The sequence below is a fragment of the Bacillus rossius genome, chromosome 7 (assembly GCF_032445375.1).
Source record: "Bacillus rossius redtenbacheri isolate Brsri chromosome 7, Brsri_v3, whole genome shotgun sequence".
Taxonomy (NCBI): Eukaryota; Metazoa; Arthropoda; class Insecta; order Phasmatodea; family Bacillidae; genus Bacillus; species Bacillus rossius.
The window spans coordinates 50,006,327-50,024,800 of record NC_086335.1 but is presented as its reverse complement, the minus strand read 5'-3'; the positions used below and the strand labels follow the sequence as shown (position 1 = coordinate 50,024,800).

Here is an 18,474-nt window from a genome sequence, read left to right as displayed (position 1 = left end):
TCTCGTTCCTCAGCATCTGACTGATCCGTGCTTGCTAATGTCTGCGTAATTCTCCCAATGCGTCTTCCGCTTCCGTGTAAACCGCCATTAGTTAAGTCTGGTTCTGTCTCTTTCGTTCGGGTGTCTTGTTTTACTTCTTTCTGCAGTGACTTGGATTCAGTGACTTGTGTCGTCTTCTGCTATCGCCGCCCTATTAATACAGGTGGTCTGAGGACGGTTGGTTTAGCAATTCGTCACAACCAATCGGAAATCAAAAATATCTGCATTGCAGATATTGGTGTGGCTGGTTTCAACTCCTGGGTGTTCCGCCAGTGCCACCTTGCTGGTTGCCTATCCATCAGGAATGCTGCTCGTTCGCCACCAGGAGTCTCTAAACTGGCTACGGGTGTGGTGCTGCTGGTCATACCACAACATCCAGCCGCCCTTTAAACCAATGGACTAGTCCTTCGGAAGTAATCCGCTAGCAGTTGGCCGGACGGCTAGTAGATCATCACTATCCTAAGATTAATACATGACATAATCGAGAAAGAAAAAAAAAGAAACTAACAAAATATAACAAAGTCATAATCTGGGAGGTACTACATAACTTACCAGAACAGTACCAAGTTGGGTTAGTCTTTGAGAAGCAAAGTTATGGGTGTCAAAAATTTGTCAATGGTATAAGATCCTTTGTATTTCTACTCTAATTTGCTAATGAACTTTTCACCTGCCGTACTTAAAAAGTACAGGATCACATTCTGCATCGTAGGCTACTTTAATTTTGCGATGATAACTTTTAAGCTGCTTACTGGTTTCAAGCCAAAATTTACAAGCTTGAATACCCTCATCACCAGGGCTACTGTCAATGCCTAGATCCCAAGCTTTGTCTAGCAGGTGTAATAGTTTGTGTCCAAAAAAAAACTAGGGGGGGGGGGGGGGGTCCGCAGAAGCTCTTTGCTAACTTGTATTTTGTGTTTTCAGTCTTCACTTAAGTTTACAGTGCTCATTAAGTACATATAAATATTTAGAGTATCTCTTCTTAAATCATGTAGAAAATATATGTTAAAAGATTTTAGTTTTATTACAATAAATTCAACATGTCCTTGCTATTGACAGAAAAGCTATTTTGCTTATTGTGTTTTTTAAAAAAAACTATTTAAGGTAATTATTTCAACAGGTTCATCAGATATTCGTATTTAAATAATTTTTTTTGTATACACCATTTTTGGTTGTACTGTATGTCATAGATAAACTTCAATACATAGTGGACAAAAAAAATGAATACGTAAACACACACAGAAAACAAGCTGAAATCAGCAGAAGTCACAATTTATATGCATAGACTGCACACAGCAGAATTCTATATAATATAAGTTTTGACTTGTTCTCTTTGTGCTTGCATATTAAATTTTTTCCCCTCCCCTTATTGAGAGGTTTATCTATGAATACAGTGTAACCAGTAATGGTGTATGTTTAAAAAAAATATTCTAAATTAATCTTCCCCATTGCAGAAATCCTTTAAATAACATACGTTTGTAGACACCTTGATTTATTTCAAGATAACGTGGAGTGATTTTTAATATGGACGTAGTTATGCAAAAAGGAACCAACCCACATGAAACCTATTTTGAGTATTTTGAAGTTAAAGTTAATTATAAATTGCTATTCTCGTATTGATAACATTGTGTGGGTATAATTTTAATGGTCTAGTATAAATACTGATATAATAATAGCAACGACGGTACAGTCAACTTTGTACTATTTTAATTTATTTTCAAATAAAATATAACAAAATTGTGGGTTGGTTCCTTTTTGCGTAACTACGTCCATATAGCGTTGAGCTGAGAGTGAGTCTGACCGGCTGCCACGTGTGTCGGGACTGTCGCTGCAGCTTCCTGCTGTCGCTGGCGTCGTGCCCGCGCTGCCTGGTGATGGACGACCAGCTGACGGTGCTGCCGCTGTCGTCGCACAACCTGCGCGTGGAGCCGGCGGACAGGAGCGGGCCGGAGGGGCCCGACCCCGCTCTGGCCGCCATCAAGGACAGCCTGGAGGACCTGAGGCCGGTCGGCGTGCTGGTCAAGCTGTGCAAGACGGCCGACCAGGTGGGAGTGCTTTCGAGGATCTCTTCCAGTTGTTTCGTTGCCTGAAAATAATTCTGAAACCACACATGTTAGACGTTTCCACTCTTCTAGCGGTACACCTTAAAGAGAAATAACAGAAACAGAACCACTCATCTGCTCTCGGCGTATTCTTAAATGCTTTCCATGAACATACACGATTCTGCTATCTCGAGTTTCCAGATTGTGTGATTTTTTTTCTCTGAAGCTCAGCACATTTGTATGTTCACTCGAGTAGGCAAGGCCCTTAGGTGTATTTTTTTTTTACATGCAGTTCCACGAATTAATTTTGAAAATATCACGTCAAGAGTTACGTAGGCGGTATTCCGTTTCTTGGTTTATTTTGTGTGAAAAGTTATGGAAATCATGCAGTGACAATAATTTGAGGGGGAAATGTCATGCTCCAGTCAGCCATTGCCCAAACTGTTAGAAGCATTTATGTTAATTCAGAGAGTGTTTTAGCTCTTAGTTATACATCCTATAAAATAGTGTATGCAAAATAGTTAAATAGCTTACAGTATAAAAAATAAAGTGGAGAGAAAGTTGAGAGGGATCTAAGCTAACTATGAATATGGTGGTGACTGGATTTATTAGTGAAGCAGATTTTTTTTTTTAGTATTTAGAGGATTCTGCTGTCAGTCCTGCTAGCCTTTCCCGTCACTAGTTCCACTTGAAAAGGAATTGAAAAGTGTCTTGCCTCACTTATTAGTAAGTAATTTTGTTTTCCCAACAATTTTTAATGAGACTTGTAACTAATTTTGGAACAGGCAAAAGCAATGCTGAAGTTCGTGGAAGCAATATCGGAGAAGACTCTTCGCTCCACAGTTTCGCTGACTGCAGCCCGAGGGAGAGGCAAGTCTGCGGCTCTGGGCATCGCTATGTCTGCGGCCGTGGCATTCGGCTACTCGAACATCTTCGTCACCAGTCCCAGCCCAGAAAATCTCAACACGTTGTTTGAGTTTGTGTTCAAAGGTACACACTTTGGAAACAAAACAGAAAGAAAATTTCATGGTTAATTTTTTGCTGGGACAAGTGTATGGGTGTTTGTTCCAGCACCAAAGTGCATGTAGAAAATTAGTATTGTAAACAGGGTAGGTATTTATGAGTATCATCTTTCAGTTTGACAGTCATAAAGTTACATTTAACCTCATCTTTTAAGGGGCCCACCTAATCAGGGGTTCAGTTTTGTTAGTGAGGTGGGATGATAATTCTTCTAGCATGGTATCACCTCTTAAGTGCAAGGCTTTGAAATAGTGCGCAGTCCTCTCATTAGGCGTAGGGCAACTGAGATTTAGGTGGAACCATAACATTATATGGTGGAAATATAAAGGTAAAGGTGTAATTAAGGTCCATGGAGGGCCTTCAAGAATCTTCCAGTTGTTTCATGCCTAAAAATAATTCTGGAAACACACATTATAGACATTTTCACTCTTTTAAAGATACATTTTAATAAGTAAATATTAGTGATGGGTCGATTCCGATTCCGGAATCGGTCGGTTCCACCGATTCCAGTATAATCGTGGGATTCAGAATACAATGGTTTTGGAATCGACCATGACCGATTCCTGCATTGTTTTTAAGTTTGCAAAATACATCTCCTACGCAACGTAAGAAAATATTAAAATGCATGCAAATATAATTTTTCAACTACATAATTTAATCTTTTTTACGGAACTGATTTACGAATTACGGTGATTAACGTATTTATTTACTTGCACCGCCATTTTCCCATCAGGACAAATGCAGTATCTACTTTTCCGCTTTAAGCGAAAGCATTTTTCGGAAATTACGTTGCAGCAGCACTGCATTTAATAGTAAACCTTCAAAAATAATTAGACAAAACCATAAATGTTTAAAGAAAATAATGTAAATGTAAACGGCAAGTAAAATAATGTAAACGTTAACTATTTGATCATGGCAGCTACATTTGCCATCGTAAACAATTTCTTTTGTTTGTGCTACCTGCCATGGTAAACCATACGGCCATGAACCAAATCTTTGGTGACGTGAACGTGAAAATTAAGATGTTTCACATCTCTGCACTTTAAACTTTAAAGAATTAAAATGAAATAATTTTTGAATGAGATTTTACCCAAATTCACAGTGGATTACTGCGATCATATTAAAATAAGTTTAAAAGCAACATAACCAAATTGCTGTAAATCGTCTTTCTTTTGCGTGTTCAGCGATGCTCGTTTTACATTAGATATATTTTGGAAAGGCAGTTGGCTAATCTGAATTTCCAAACATTGCTGCTGAAACGTTCGTAAATTTTTATTACCAAACTTAAACAATCTTTTGAAAGTAGTTGTGTTAGTTTAACAGAATTGTTTCCGATAAATTTCTGAAATGAATTAAATGTTAACACGCGATTATTTGAAGAGTTTAAAGTTTAAATATTTTGTATAAGAAAATCTCACCATAAAATATGGAAATTTTGAGATGCTAAAACATGCACAGAACTTTCTTACTCAAGAACCGAAAATTTATTTTCTCTTTACGGTTGTGAAGAACTGCAAGACTGGATGGATTTATTCTTTTCACCAAGTGAGATAATTAAGTTCTAGTTAATATATTAAAACGTAAGCATCTGACATTTTATTTTAGTGTGGTGCATATTTGTTTCTTGTCATTTCCATCATAATGAGATAATAAAGTTTTAATTTTACATTTCCCTCTTTTTTTTTCCGCCCTGGTCCCTTGAAATATGTATCAACGAGGTTATATTGTCATTTTATTTGGATCATTATTTAGTTGTGCTTGAAAATAAAATTCTTAACCTAACCGTACAAACTTCTTTTTTTACAATTAATTAATTGAGTTGATAATGTAAGGTATCTAAAGTTGGTTAAGTTATAACATTATTTACAATTTACGTCATAAGACATCTTTGATTATTGGCAGTGTTTGAACACGTGTTTCGTCTGACTATATACAAGGTTAAAAGGCCAAATTGTGCTAAAAATTCAAGGTAGCGTAACTTGATGGTAATGAACATACTTTTTAACAATATATAAGCTGTATATAATGCTAATTTCTGCACAGAAAATGAAACACAACGCAATTACAATTTTAAAATCATAAACAACCTTTTTTTCTGAGTATATTATTCTGTTGAACATTGTCAGATAAAAATTAAGGAATCGGAATCGGATTCGAAGAATCGACCCTTTAATTTAAGAATCGAAAATGGAATCGGAATCGGTATATTTTAGGAATCGGCCCAACACTAGTAAATATGGAAACAGAACTACTTATCCACCTTCAGCATATTTTTAAATGCTTTTTGTGAACAGACACTGTTCAGATATCTTGAGAAGTTTTCAAATCTTGTGATTATCTCAGCATACTGTTTGTTTACCCGGGTAGGCAGAGTCTTTAAATGTATAGTTTACATGCAGTCCCATGAATTAATTTTGAAAATATTATGTCAAAAGTTACATAGGCAGTATTCAGGTTCTTGGTTTATTTGTGTGAAATTTGGTTACCATGCTGCTTAAGAAAAATAAAATGTCATCCGAAAAACTAATTTGATTTTATACCTATATAATTATTTTTAATGCATGTGGGTTTTTTTCCCCTGTGGATATTTAATAGAAGCTTTGTGTTGTTAAATTAATGCAGGTTTTGACGCACTGGAGTATCAGGAGCACCTTGACTACGACCTGATACAGTCTACGAATCCAGAGTTCAACAAAGCAATTGTTCGAGTAAACATTTTTCGAGACCACAGGCAGACTATTCAGGTGGGTCAAGGAAAACTCATTGATGTCTTCTACATTTACAGTTCCTAGTTTACAATAGTTGTAATCATTTAGGAAGGGATTAACCTTTGGGGAAAGTTCGTAGCTCATGTACAGTAAAACCTCATTAATACCGTATTTACTCGCGTAAAGGCCCCTTTTTTTTTCTCCAAATTTTCAACTCCAAAAAAGGGGAGGGGGCCTATACGCGAATTTAGAGGAAAAAATAGATTTTTCTTTTTTTCAGATATGAAAAACTAACATTTATTAAAAGCAAACTGAAATACCGCCACAACTTATTTAAACGCCAATTAAATTTTGATTAAATAAAAACTAGCGGAACGACTGGCAAGTCGTGCGTCTTTGTTCTAATGAGGGAGGGTAGGGGAGGCAGCGACACGGCAGGAGGGAGAGAGAAACAGCTAGTCTGCAGTGCTGTGGCGGGGGGGGGGGGGGGAGGAAGAGGCGTGGCTTAACCTCCTTCCTGCCAGCCAACCAGACAAAGGAGTGTAGGTACCTGCTCCACCCACTTCTCTTCCCCTTCACTTCCCCTCTTCTACTCCGTCAACACTGCACATCAACACAAGCCCACGGTCCAGCTTTCTTTATCTTTATGTCGTTTGAGATAGGACTAACTGCTTACGTCTGGCACGCCTCACAACAGTCCTACTGAGAACGGATAAACTATAATACCAGTCTCTGTATCACTGCCGCTTACAAAATCACCTCCCGCCGCTCACAATAATACATGGCTTGCTGTTTGATGCATGCCAAGCTGCCCTGCCCTCAGATAAACCCAGAAAAACACGTTTTTTTAATTTTTCTCAAAAATGTTTACAAAAAAAGGAGGGGGGGCGTATACGCGGGCGGGGAATTTACGCGAGCAATTACGGTAATAACCCTGTTAATACAAAATTCATAAATACTAATTGTTTTACAGCCCCTAGAAATTACACATGTATTATAGTGCTAAGTAATTTGTTTAATTTTTAAAGTATGGTTATTATATAAGTATGCAATACAAAGTTGTTTCTGTTCCAAGGGTAAACAATTAAATGTAGTAAATAATGGTTTTTACTAATGATAGGTAAAATCTCAATTTTCTCTAATCCAAATCTCTGATCCTAATCTCAAAGAATGTCTCGAATCCACCCCTCGAATCCAAACATAGGTTTAAAGATCAAAAATGAAATAATAATAAAAAAAATGTTAACTAAACTTAAATTCTTCATAGCACTTGTTGGTTGGTGAGGTTGTTAGTTAAATTTTAAATTAATAATTCCTAATGATTTTACAGTGTTTTAAATGTAGCTAACCTATACCAACCAATTCATTTGATAAAATGGTATTGCATAGAGTTGTGCCGATACGAATCGGCATAAGGTGATTTTGCAGATACAGTAGAACCTCATTTTTACGTACCCGCAATATATGAATTCCCGCGATTAACGTATTTTTTTTACATGCACTGTCAATTTCCCTATACTAATAATGCATTCTTTTCCCGCCTTGTGCAAAAGCATTTCCCATTGTTTACGTAGAACTAGTGCTGTATTTTGTGGCAAACCATCGGAAAATTTAGAGAAAACAATAAATTCTCAAAATGAATAGCGTGAAGTTTAATTATTAAGCATTACTGCATGAGTGTATGGTCACCACAGCTTCGTTCGCCAATGTAAATAACTTACTTTTTTTTTGTCCACCTGCTATTGTACACCATACGGCCATGAACCAAACGTATGGTGACATAAACATGAAAATTAATAAGTACTTTTCTTAGCATTTCCCTTTAATCTTAAATGTATTATGCATGAAAATAAAGGTGAAAACTCGCATTTTAAATACACAAAAGAGTGGATTACTGTTCCATTATTAAAATACGTTTTAAGCAACGTACGAGTTTCCTATAAATATGGCATTATCATGCATATTCGGCGATGTTCATTTTAACACATTAGAAACATTCTGAAAAGTCAAATGGCTGCAATGAATATCCAAACAATTCAATGGCAATTTAACTTCTATTCCTCAACGTGAACAATTATATTGATGGTGGCAGCTATCATATTATAGTATTATTTCTCAAAAAATCTGAAATTAATAAAACTTTAACACGTAATTAAATACAAAGTTCAAAAATCAATTGTTACAAAATTTCAGCACCAAGTGGCTATATCAAGATGCTTCAACATTCTCATCTCTTACACAAGAACAGCAAATTTCATGTTTAACTTTCGGCAATAATGAAGAATGGGGATATTGGATATATTCATATATTTATAATTTTAATTAAGTGAGATAGTGAAGTTCTAGTTAATATATAAAAACTAGGGGTGTGCGGGATCCCGACGCTTCGGGAAAAAAGTCGGGAAAATAGGCTTCCCGAAATGCCGGGCGGGAATTTTATTACTCCCGAATTTTTCGGGAAATTGTTTAAAAATTAACATATGTTTACTAATCATGTGAAAATGTTTTCTGTCAATTCAAACTGTTTTTACAACAATATTTTTTATGGATTCGTACATTTTTGAAGGGTTACCGTACTATTTAAACGCAAAACATATTTTAAACGTATGCCGATCGTAGCGACAGCTGTGGTGTGCAGTGAATTATAATAATAGTTTACACATATCTAATTGGAATATAAAAAATGTACATTGAGTACCGTAAATATTGTATGGGTTCATAAATATATTTCTTCAAGGGTACAAATTTGCAAGATACGTGAATAGTCAGTTATATAACGTTATTGCCATCACCATCGAATTATTAACCTAAAACCACTGTGTCCTTAGACACAAACAAAACACATGCGCAATCCAACCTTTACGCCAAAGATATAAGAAATACTAGACTTGCGTTACATAACGAAGCGTAACCGTTCTCATTACTTGATAGCAGTGGTGATGTAGAGAACTGTATTGGCACTTTGAAAATTATGAAATCACGTAGTTTTACACCACTGCTCACGAGTATCTAAATTTCTATGATTTTGCTTTGGGAGAAAAAAATAGTTGTTTACTCTTTAGTTTGGCGGGCTTTGTCGGCTGACGTTACGTTATTATTAAGGCTTGTGCAAAGTATCTGTTTTTATTTTTGATGCCGTTGTATATTAAAACAAACTAGCAGCCTACAAATAATGGAGGTCGCAACCGGTCAGCTTGTTACTTGTAAACCTAAAAGTGTTTGGAAGTATTTTGAACGTCTGACAGACAGTAAATCCCTGGCAAAGTGTGTCTCGTGTGAAAATTTTTTGAGATGCTAGCATGGTAGCACGTCTGGATTACTAAGACATCTCAAATAACATCCCTCTATAAAAAAAAGAATATGAGGATGCTAAAAAATATAAAGTCGCCGCTGAAAAAAGGGCAAGTGAAGCAGACAAAAGAAATAGCAGCAAAAAAAACAACTAACTTTGCAAGAAACGTTTAAATGGCCATCTTCTCATATTAGAATTAAAAATTTGCTTTTTTTTTATTTTCCCGATCCTGTCCCGTTTCCCGCGGGAATAATTTATTTTTCCCAAAAATTTCCCGCAGTACAAAAACCTATTCCCGCACACCCCCAATAAAAACGTAACCATCACTGACATATTATTTAGTGTGGTATATATTTTCTTATTGTTTCCCATATACAGTCAAACTTCTCTGAAACGACCCCGCACGGTTCCCAGGAATAGGGTCGTAATAGAGGGGGGGTCGTAATACAGTAAAACCTTTTTGTTGCGACCCCATTTATTGCGACCACCTCTCTATTACAACCCGATTTTGAGGAACCGTGAAAAAATTGCCGAAAATCCGAAGAAAATCGGACAGAAAACAAGTTTCTTGTGGTGAGTAGCGTGTTACTGCGTTTCTCTTGCCGAGTGCTGTATTGCCGTAGCAGCGCATATCTAAAAATAGATACCACTTCCTGGAGACCGCTGTCAGCGCTTGACAACCCCCATTCCACGTTCCTTTGCCGGCAGGGTGCAAATAAAGGTTTTGGTGGCAACGTGTTTACGTTTAGCTTTTTGCAAGTGTCTAGTGTGGTACGCAGTTAAGGCAAAGCTATCTGCTGGATTTCTCTTGATTTTGATTACTATCAGTTGACAATGTTTGCTTAGTTTTGAAGTCCGATTTGGTATATTTTCTGGCTATAATTTCTGAACTATTGTTGATGACTTATGCAGGTTTTTTTTTTTCCGATTTTGTGTATTATGACTTAATAAATAAAATACCATTAAATATTAATTACTATTAATACAATGCCGTACCGTGCTCTGCGGCCGATCTCGGATGCTGCTTGTACTTGTTAACAATCACGTTATCTGCTTCATTTTAACGAGAGTAAAAATATATTAAAACTGTCAGCAAATTGACAAAACCTTCAAAACAGGGCACAACACTGGCCTGCCAGTTGTTTTCATTCAAAACGTGGCTAAAGAACTTGCATGGGTCAGGCTGAAAACATCCGGCAATACGTGTAGGTTATAAGGAATCTTGTTATGAATTGAGGTGTTATGTTTTTCGAGTAGATATACACAGCGACCGACTGGATGCACGCCTGCCTCGACTTGTTTTAACTGCCGCAGGGATGTTTATTTTGACAGCTTATGCAATTATCTTTTCCCGTAGGTTGACAGAAAAAGGTCGCTTCACCCAGCATAAAAAAAAGGCTACGCCACTTATTCACCACGCAGGAAACACACTGGCTGCCGTCTGTCTCCCCTGCACTTATCTTGCATCTAACATTCCACGTCTCGCCTCTCGCGTGAGCAATAATGAAGCCACCACGCATTGGGCCGTTTTATGCTTTGTTTGGTGATAGCAGCTTGATTTTATTCTGTATATTTCTTTTCATAGGACCCCTGCTATTAAAATTCATTTATATTTAAATTTATATTTAAGTTTGAATCCTTGTAAATTCCTTGCCAGAGATGACTGAACTCGAACTTGGTGTGAAAAGTGACATATTTTGACATACTTTTTTTTTGGGCCTGTTTGCCGGGGAGGGAAGGGTCCGAAAATATTTACAACAGTCTTACCCCTCCCTCATAATAGCCCAATTTTATGGGAGAATGGAGGGTGAAATGAGCATTTTCTCACTGAAGGTTTTTTAAAGGGGAGCAAGTTGGGGTGTTATAAGGGAGGACAATGGATGGTTTGAGTGTCTGGGAGGGATGAGCTAGCCATGAAGAATGTGAACGAGGGGAGGGAGGGGTGAGCTTATGCATCAACAAGCCGCTGCCGCCAGCCAGCCGGGCGAGCTTAGTGTGTGCCCACTCGCGTTGCAGAACCTACCACTGCCATATTTTTAAAGGAAATGTCCCATATTAAAGCCGACACAAAAATACGCTGTGTGTTAAAATTAACAGATTTTAATGATCTTTCATTTAGTTTTTTTTTTTTTTAATTTTTTTCTGATTTTCACATTTTGGTCAAAATGTCCAATTTTTTGACGGTTCACGAGAATGTATTCGTAAAATCACTGCATCGTTAAATCCAGGGTTCGTGACATCAGGGTTCTAGTGTATTATACTACGGCAAGCAGAAAACGTACATGTAAACTAACCAGTAAAAATAAACCGTCTTTTGACATATTTTCTTTAGAGGTGGCCTGTAGGGCGACGGACTTGTCATGAAGGTTGAAGTGGGTTTAAAGCAAAGCCGTCTAGCATTGTGTGAGACAGCATCCTGCCATTGTACGGCTGGTTTCTTAGCGAGTTGCGGTTTGTGGGGCGGGGGGGGGGGGGGGGTTTGAAATCAATTGAAAATTTTGGATATTACGACCCCCCCCTCTATTACAACCCTATTCCTGGGAACCGTGAGGGGTCGTTTCAGAGAGGTTTGACTGTAGATGTTTTCCTGGTCCCTTGAAATATGTAAATCGGCATTTCTGCTGGTCCACTATATACTTGTTAATTTAAATGTGAACTGGCACAATCTCCACATGTCTATTTTGACAGGGTTTTAAGACATACTGTGACCCAACATAATGGTTTTTTGTGTGAGATTCCTTGGATTTCAAATGCAACATTCCATGACGTAACTACAGCCATCATGGGTTCTTTGAATGTTTCACTTTTAAGTGCCTTTTTACGAATTTGAATTTCTCACTGATTGTAGCGTGATGCGTGCTAGTTTTTATAAAAGAAACTGACGAAAGGGTAGCTTGCTGCCCGTTTTTTCTGGAAGAGGACTGGTCAAAAAAAATACAGTAGCGAAGGGATACACAACTGTCTTTTGTTATTAGGAAGGGTCGCAAATCAACAGGGGAGAGGCGAAAAGAAACGTGGGCTGGCCTCACTTCCTTCTAACAGAGTAATAAAGCAGCACATAAAGCAGACAATGTAAGGTAGAGGGTTAGTACCAGTTCTGTATTTCTTATGCCCCAATAAGCTGAGACACAGAACGAAGACTTCACTTGTATTCTACGGTAGACAGATACATGGTGGGACTCTTACATGAGGGCGATCCTTCGGGGAAAAAAAGTTATATATTTATGACCCAAATTACAGCTGCGATCGATCCGTGGAGCCATATGGAGGGGCGACACTTATGCATTGAGGTTTATATGCATGTTTGCTGTTGCAGTACATACACCCAACAGACGCCCACAAGCTGGGTCAGGCAGAACTGGTGGTCATAGACGAGGCCGCAGCCATCCCGTTGCCATATGTCAAGGCCATGCTCGGACCTTACCTAGTCTTCCTGTCATCCACGATAAATGGGTGAGTTCATGGTGACTGAATATTAGCTGAAGCATGTGTCACCTGAGCAAACAACTGTTTGAATGTATGAATCACATCTGATGGCTAGAGACAGGATTTTATGGTTTCACTATACTGTTAAGTTAGGTTGCTGCATAATTAGAAAAAAAAAATTTCATAATTTCAATAATTTAGCAATTATTTTCCATAAAATTATTGTAGCTGACTTAATTAAACAGCCTTTCACCTAAGTATTATTTCCCTAATTCTCCAGAAGTTATATAACGTAAAAAAATTTTTTAGTTGGATTCTAATTCTCTTTCATACTATTTGAATTCAATATTCGTATTCACAGATATTTCGATAGTCATATTTGTATTTGATTTGAACTAAAAAACTGATTTGCACATACCTAGGTTCAATGTTTTATGGTTTATTGACTTTTTTTTATTGCAAATAAACATAAAATTGTGTTCCTAATATGTGCATCTGTGAATCAAGTAACCTCCATGTGTGTACATGTGTATTTATTAGTTATGATTACTGAAAGTAAAGCTTGCCTGTCCATTTAAAATTCATAGGAATGATGTGAATATTTATTGCTTTTGTACAGAATTTAGTGTATATTGTGTTTGTTACTTTGGTATTTCGTCACCTTATTACCCTCAGTTGCACCAATCCACCTTATAGACCTCGGTGAAAATTTTCTTTAATGTTTGTGTATTCAAGTCATTGTTCCACATCATGCTTAGAGCATGTGGCTAGTCAAATGACCAAGTGTAAAGAGTACATGACACTTGCATTAGCATGTATGTAAGCAGCGTGTGTTACATGGTGCTCGCAGGTACGAAGGTACAGGACGGTCCTTGTCGCTGAAACTCCTCAGCCAGTTGCGGACGCAGGCGGCCCCAAGTGGGGTCACTGTCGACAAGGCGAAGAGTGCGTCAACTGGCAGGGCCCTCCACGAGGTACTGTGTAATGTCTGCATTTGTACTTTTCAGTGGGAACATTTGTTAAAATTTTACATTGCTGTCAATTTCTCTCTTCAACCCCTCAACTTTAAATAACAAGTACATTCTTCTATTTCTTCTATCCCGATCCTCAATACTTACTATTTTCAAACATTCACCCCCATGGCAATTCCTACCTTTTTTTTTTTGCAAGAAACTCACACTTACTTTGGACTAAAAAATTTAACGACATAGCTTACAGAGTGACCAAATATTTTTAAGGCTTCATAAATTTTTTACGCTTTTATAGTAAACATTCTTTTAAAATGGGATTTCATAGAGAACTAACATACAATATATGTGTGTGTTTGTGTGTGTGTATATACAAATTTACCTGTTGTACTTACTTCTAAAATACATTATAAACTAATAATTAGTAAAATAGATTTATATATACCTACTTAATGTTTGTCAAGAATTTTTTTTTTTTTAAAATACTTTTTTTTATTTAGGCTATATAAAAACATTTATATCTTTCTATGGGGGTTTTTATATACGAAATATAGTGCCTGTCAGTTATGTGATGTGGAAATTGTATGTGTTATTGTGTAGTGCCAGCCAGTCTAGGTTCCCCACCAATGGCATTCAAAAAAATATTACAGTTTATGAGAAAAGTTTGGCATCTAAGTAGTTCGGAGCTCACAATAATCTTGAATCCTTTGTAAGAAATTGTGCAACTTAAACAGCAACATACGGCCACACTGCATTACTTGTTTGCGTGAGATTTTTTTGTTTAGAGAAGTGTGCATTCAGCTTAGTTCTTTCCCCCCTCAATGAAGAATATTATTGCTTGTCTGTATTGGATGTTAGTACACTAGCTGATATTAGTGTAAGATAGGAGAGCTTAGGGAATTACATTACACTGATATGGAGATGGATATGACTTGAATGACTATACTTGTTGGTCATTTTTACATATTCGTAAAAAGTAAGAATTAAGCTTAGGATTTTATTTTGAGTGTTTAAGCTGAGATTGCATTTTTTCTTTTGGCAGCCTTAACGGCAGAGTGTTGTCCATTGCAGGTGACGCTAGAGGAGTCGATACGATACAAACCTGGTGATGCGGTAGAAGAATGGCTCACGAACCTTCTGTGCCTTAATGCTGTGTCAGTTCAGCCCATCCAGTCCGGCTGCCCTGTGCCTGAAAATTGTGATCTGTATTACATCAACAGGTAGCATGGATTTTTACTGTTCCATCTGACATTATTACTGTTCTAGCTGTCAGTAATGGTATTAGTTGTTCAATGTGTTAGAATAGATGTGCCAGCTCCATGGATCCAAATCTGTATCATGCAATAAAGATCTCAGGCTTTCGCGGCCATTGTCTGGAGTTGCCGTGTTTCTGGGTTGTAGCCGCATCAAAGGCGAAATTATCACTGACGTTTCGGTCAAAGTCGCAGCCTCCATCATAAGGGAGCAGTTACTTACTGAGGTTTTCCTGCCTTTTAATACTCTCGTCTGAGAGGGGAGTGTATTGAAAGGCAGGAGAACTTGCAAAAACCTCAGTAGGTAACTGCTCTCTAATGATGATGACTGCAAAATCGACCAAAATGTCGTGTTATTTTTGCCTTCGACAATGCTACAATCCAGAAGCCATGTGTATTATGCAACTAAAAATTTATTACATTCACTATTCATGGAAAAATGTGGATGTTGTTACATGTTTTTTTTTCCCCAGAGACACACTGTTCTGCTTCCACAAAGCATCTGAAGCCTTTCTACAGAGAATAGTATCTCTCTTCGTAGCATCACATTATAAGGTCAGAATGAACAGAATACTATAGTTTTTACATTGGCTGTGACTAGGCGATATGCACTTATCATATTTGCGATAATTACTTTTTATATGAATTTCAGCAATTTTTTGAGAAAACTAGAATTTTTCACTTTTTGTCACATACTCAGAATTCACTTAAAAAAAAAAAACCGGTAAAGTGCGAAATAGGCATTTAAAAATGAACTTACATCAATTTAAATTATGAATAGATAAAGTAATAATGTATATTCTACGAGTTTAGCCTAATAGTTTTTTACATTTAGTAACCAGGTAATAATACAGTTTCTCGTAAAGCGTAAACACAATTTGCTGAATTAATGACCAATAGTTACAGCCAAGATTTTATGCTGTTATAAAAAAAAATTTTGGCATTAAAAATAGTGGATTTTGTCTTTATCATCATTAAAAATTAAAACACATGTTATGGAAAGTACCTGTCAAGCACAATTACATTAATGAACTGCTTCAACAATTCGTGGTAAGTAGGGCCTGGAAAATTTCGGTGTTTTCAATATGCAAAAAGCGGTACTTTCAAATTAGAAAAGCGGTGGTTTAAAGTTGGTATTTTCGTTATGCAATGGAAATTTTACCGGTATTTTAAATGTTGACTAAATTGTGCAGTTATTGAATATAATAGTTTACATATTTAATAAACAATCTATGTATACTAGGAATAGGCTAATATGCATAACAGCCAATTAAATCCAAAACAGTTACACAAAACAGACACGTTGCTATAGATGTTTGCAACTATTTTTTTTTTTTTTTTTTTTGGCTGCCAATGCCACATGCTTAGCCGGCTTTAGGTATTTGTCAATGAAATCTTTTCTATCCCATGAAACTTTACAGTTGCAAAATTTGCACATCACTGTGCTATGGTCAGTACAATAAAACCCATTTTTCTGATACTGATATGCTCGTATTTAATGGAGTGGAGGAACACGGGGTTGCCACTTGAACAAACCCCAGCGCACAAATGAGAAGAAACTTAGTGTGAACTATACCCCAGATCAATTTTGAGCATCAAAACCATACACGAACACGGCTTATGTAAAAATAAGGTAATTATGCTGAAACACAAGACTTGGGTTAAAGGATACTTTAACCTTGTGTGGATCAAGTAGAAAACATTCGGCTATAAACGAAAGAAATAAGAGCAATGCTATCCTGAAATGCTGTGACATGTTTTTGGAGTAGATAATCACAGCGACAGACTGACAGGATGCGCTCCCGCCCTTGCCGTCAGAATTGTTTATTTTGACAGCTCAAGCAATTATCTTTTCCACATCCCTTCGCAGCGTAAAAAAAAAGAGAAAAAAAACACGCTGACAGTTTCTCACGCAGAAGGTTGAAATAAGGGAGGGAATGTGTTGAAATGTTAGCTGTTAAAAAAAAAGGGGGGGGGGGGGGTTGTTTTTACATGGTTTGTGGCTCTGGGAGGGATAAGCCTTGAAGAATTAGCAGAGGTAAGCGTCGCGTCACGTCACGTATGACGTCAAGCCGTCGGGCAGGTAAGATAACATGACAGCTGAGACGGCTTTTCGTGCGATAGTGAAGACGCCGAGCTCGTCTAGACACTGCCGCGTGGCCAGTCTAGAGGGGTGGTATCTATTTTTAGACGTCTTTTGTATGCCTGGCTGCTTACAGTACAGCTCTCGCCAAGATAAACGTGAACGCATAGAGCCCAACAAAGTGTAACAGACTTGTTTTTCAGCCGATTTTACTCAAATTTTCGACTTTCCCTGCTCAAATTTTTCATGTTTTCTCAAAAAACGGTCATATAAACGGAATGGACGCATCAGAGGGGGCTCGCATTGGCGGGATTCTACTGTAATGGTACTTTTCGGGGATATATTCGCAGTGTAATATAGAAATGTTGTGGTTTTCGCGAATGTACTTACTTTTCGCGTTTTCATGCGAAATTTGCGCGAATTTTCGCAAAATTCGCGATCGCGAAAAATTCCAGGCCCTAGTGGTAAGACACTCCAAAGTGTACGTTAAACAGTACTACTAAATAAAAACCTCAAAATTTATAAAATTATTTGTACATTTAAAATCTATAATGAGGTAATTGAGGCAAATTTGACTGAATTTCGGTGTTATGTGGTGGTATTGACTTCCATTTTAGTGTTTGGCAGTGTATTAACTTTCATTGCTATGTTTGGCAGTGTATTGACTTTCATTGCTATGTTTGGCAGTGAATTGAATTAATTTTGCTGTTTCAGTTTTATCGCTATTGACCATATAATAATCTTGCCTCTTAACGATGGTACCGTATACAAGAAAAGATTCTTGATGTTAACAAGCCAACAGTGGGCACCATTTACTCTGTACTGCAATCTAAGCATGAAACAGACTTTACAGTGAGGCTGTTTACTGGATTTGTGCGTGTGCATGCTTGTGTTGAAGAACAGTCCCAACGACCTGCAGATGATGTCTGATGCCCCCGCGCACCACTTGTTCTGTCTGCTCGGACCCGTCGACCCGGAACAGAAGCATCTTCCGGAAGTGCTCGTCGTAATTCAGGTTACTGTCTTCTTTCACGTTAATATTCTGTAGTTTCTTTCGTACACAGTGGCAATGGTTACTTCATATTTTCAGTGGTCACTTAAAAATAAAGTGTTTACATTTCTGTTCAAGTCTTTGCCATCTTTGATTCCAGTATTATTTTCTGTAAAACAATCAGGATTTAGTCATCTTAGTTATTGATACAACAATATTCTAACTAGCTTTTTAATGCAGTTAATTGTCTGGTGTTTACGAACAGGCTCCGTAATGTAAATGCTGGGATTAAATTACACATGTAGATGTTACAGCAGTTACACTAGGCTATGATCGTAAATACAGTGTCTAAATCGGGCATCGTGCTTCATCGAGCCACAGAATTAAATTAATGTACGTGTGCTGTAATCTCTAGCACATTTTTTAAAAACTCCTTCATGATGCTGGATGATCCCCTTAAGTCATGATGTCAGCAAACAGGGGAAAAAATGTAACTAATTGTTTGTAAGATTGTGTTACAATAATGCTCCATTCATCTTGAAAATGACCAAATCTTAACTATTTTATATATCTTGTGCTGAAGGTGTACAAAAGTGTGGGGGTATGTTTCTAGTAAATTTAAGAAAAGGAAGACAAAATTAAATCAAGACTTTCA

The 18,474-nt window shown here is 37.2% G+C and overlaps 1 protein-coding gene across 1 annotated transcript in view; it reads left to right on the top strand.

Moving 5' to 3' along the window:
* LOC134533995 (RNA cytidine acetyltransferase) overlaps positions 1-18,474 on the top strand; it is a 41,246-nt gene that overhangs the window by 5,548 nt on the left and 17,224 nt on the right. Inside the window, exons 5-12 of the mRNA XM_063371877.1 lie at positions 1,871-2,081; positions 2,864-3,068; positions 5,721-5,842; positions 12,415-12,551; positions 13,375-13,498; positions 14,564-14,712; positions 15,219-15,300; positions 17,727-17,843. Coding sequence (XP_063227947.1) covers positions 1,871-2,081; positions 2,864-3,068; positions 5,721-5,842; positions 12,415-12,551; positions 13,375-13,498; positions 14,564-14,712; positions 15,219-15,300; positions 17,727-17,843 — 1,147 coding nt within the window. The remainder of the gene's footprint in view (positions 1-1,870; positions 2,082-2,863; positions 3,069-5,720; positions 5,843-12,414; positions 12,552-13,374; positions 13,499-14,563; positions 14,713-15,218; positions 15,301-17,726; positions 17,844-18,474) is intronic.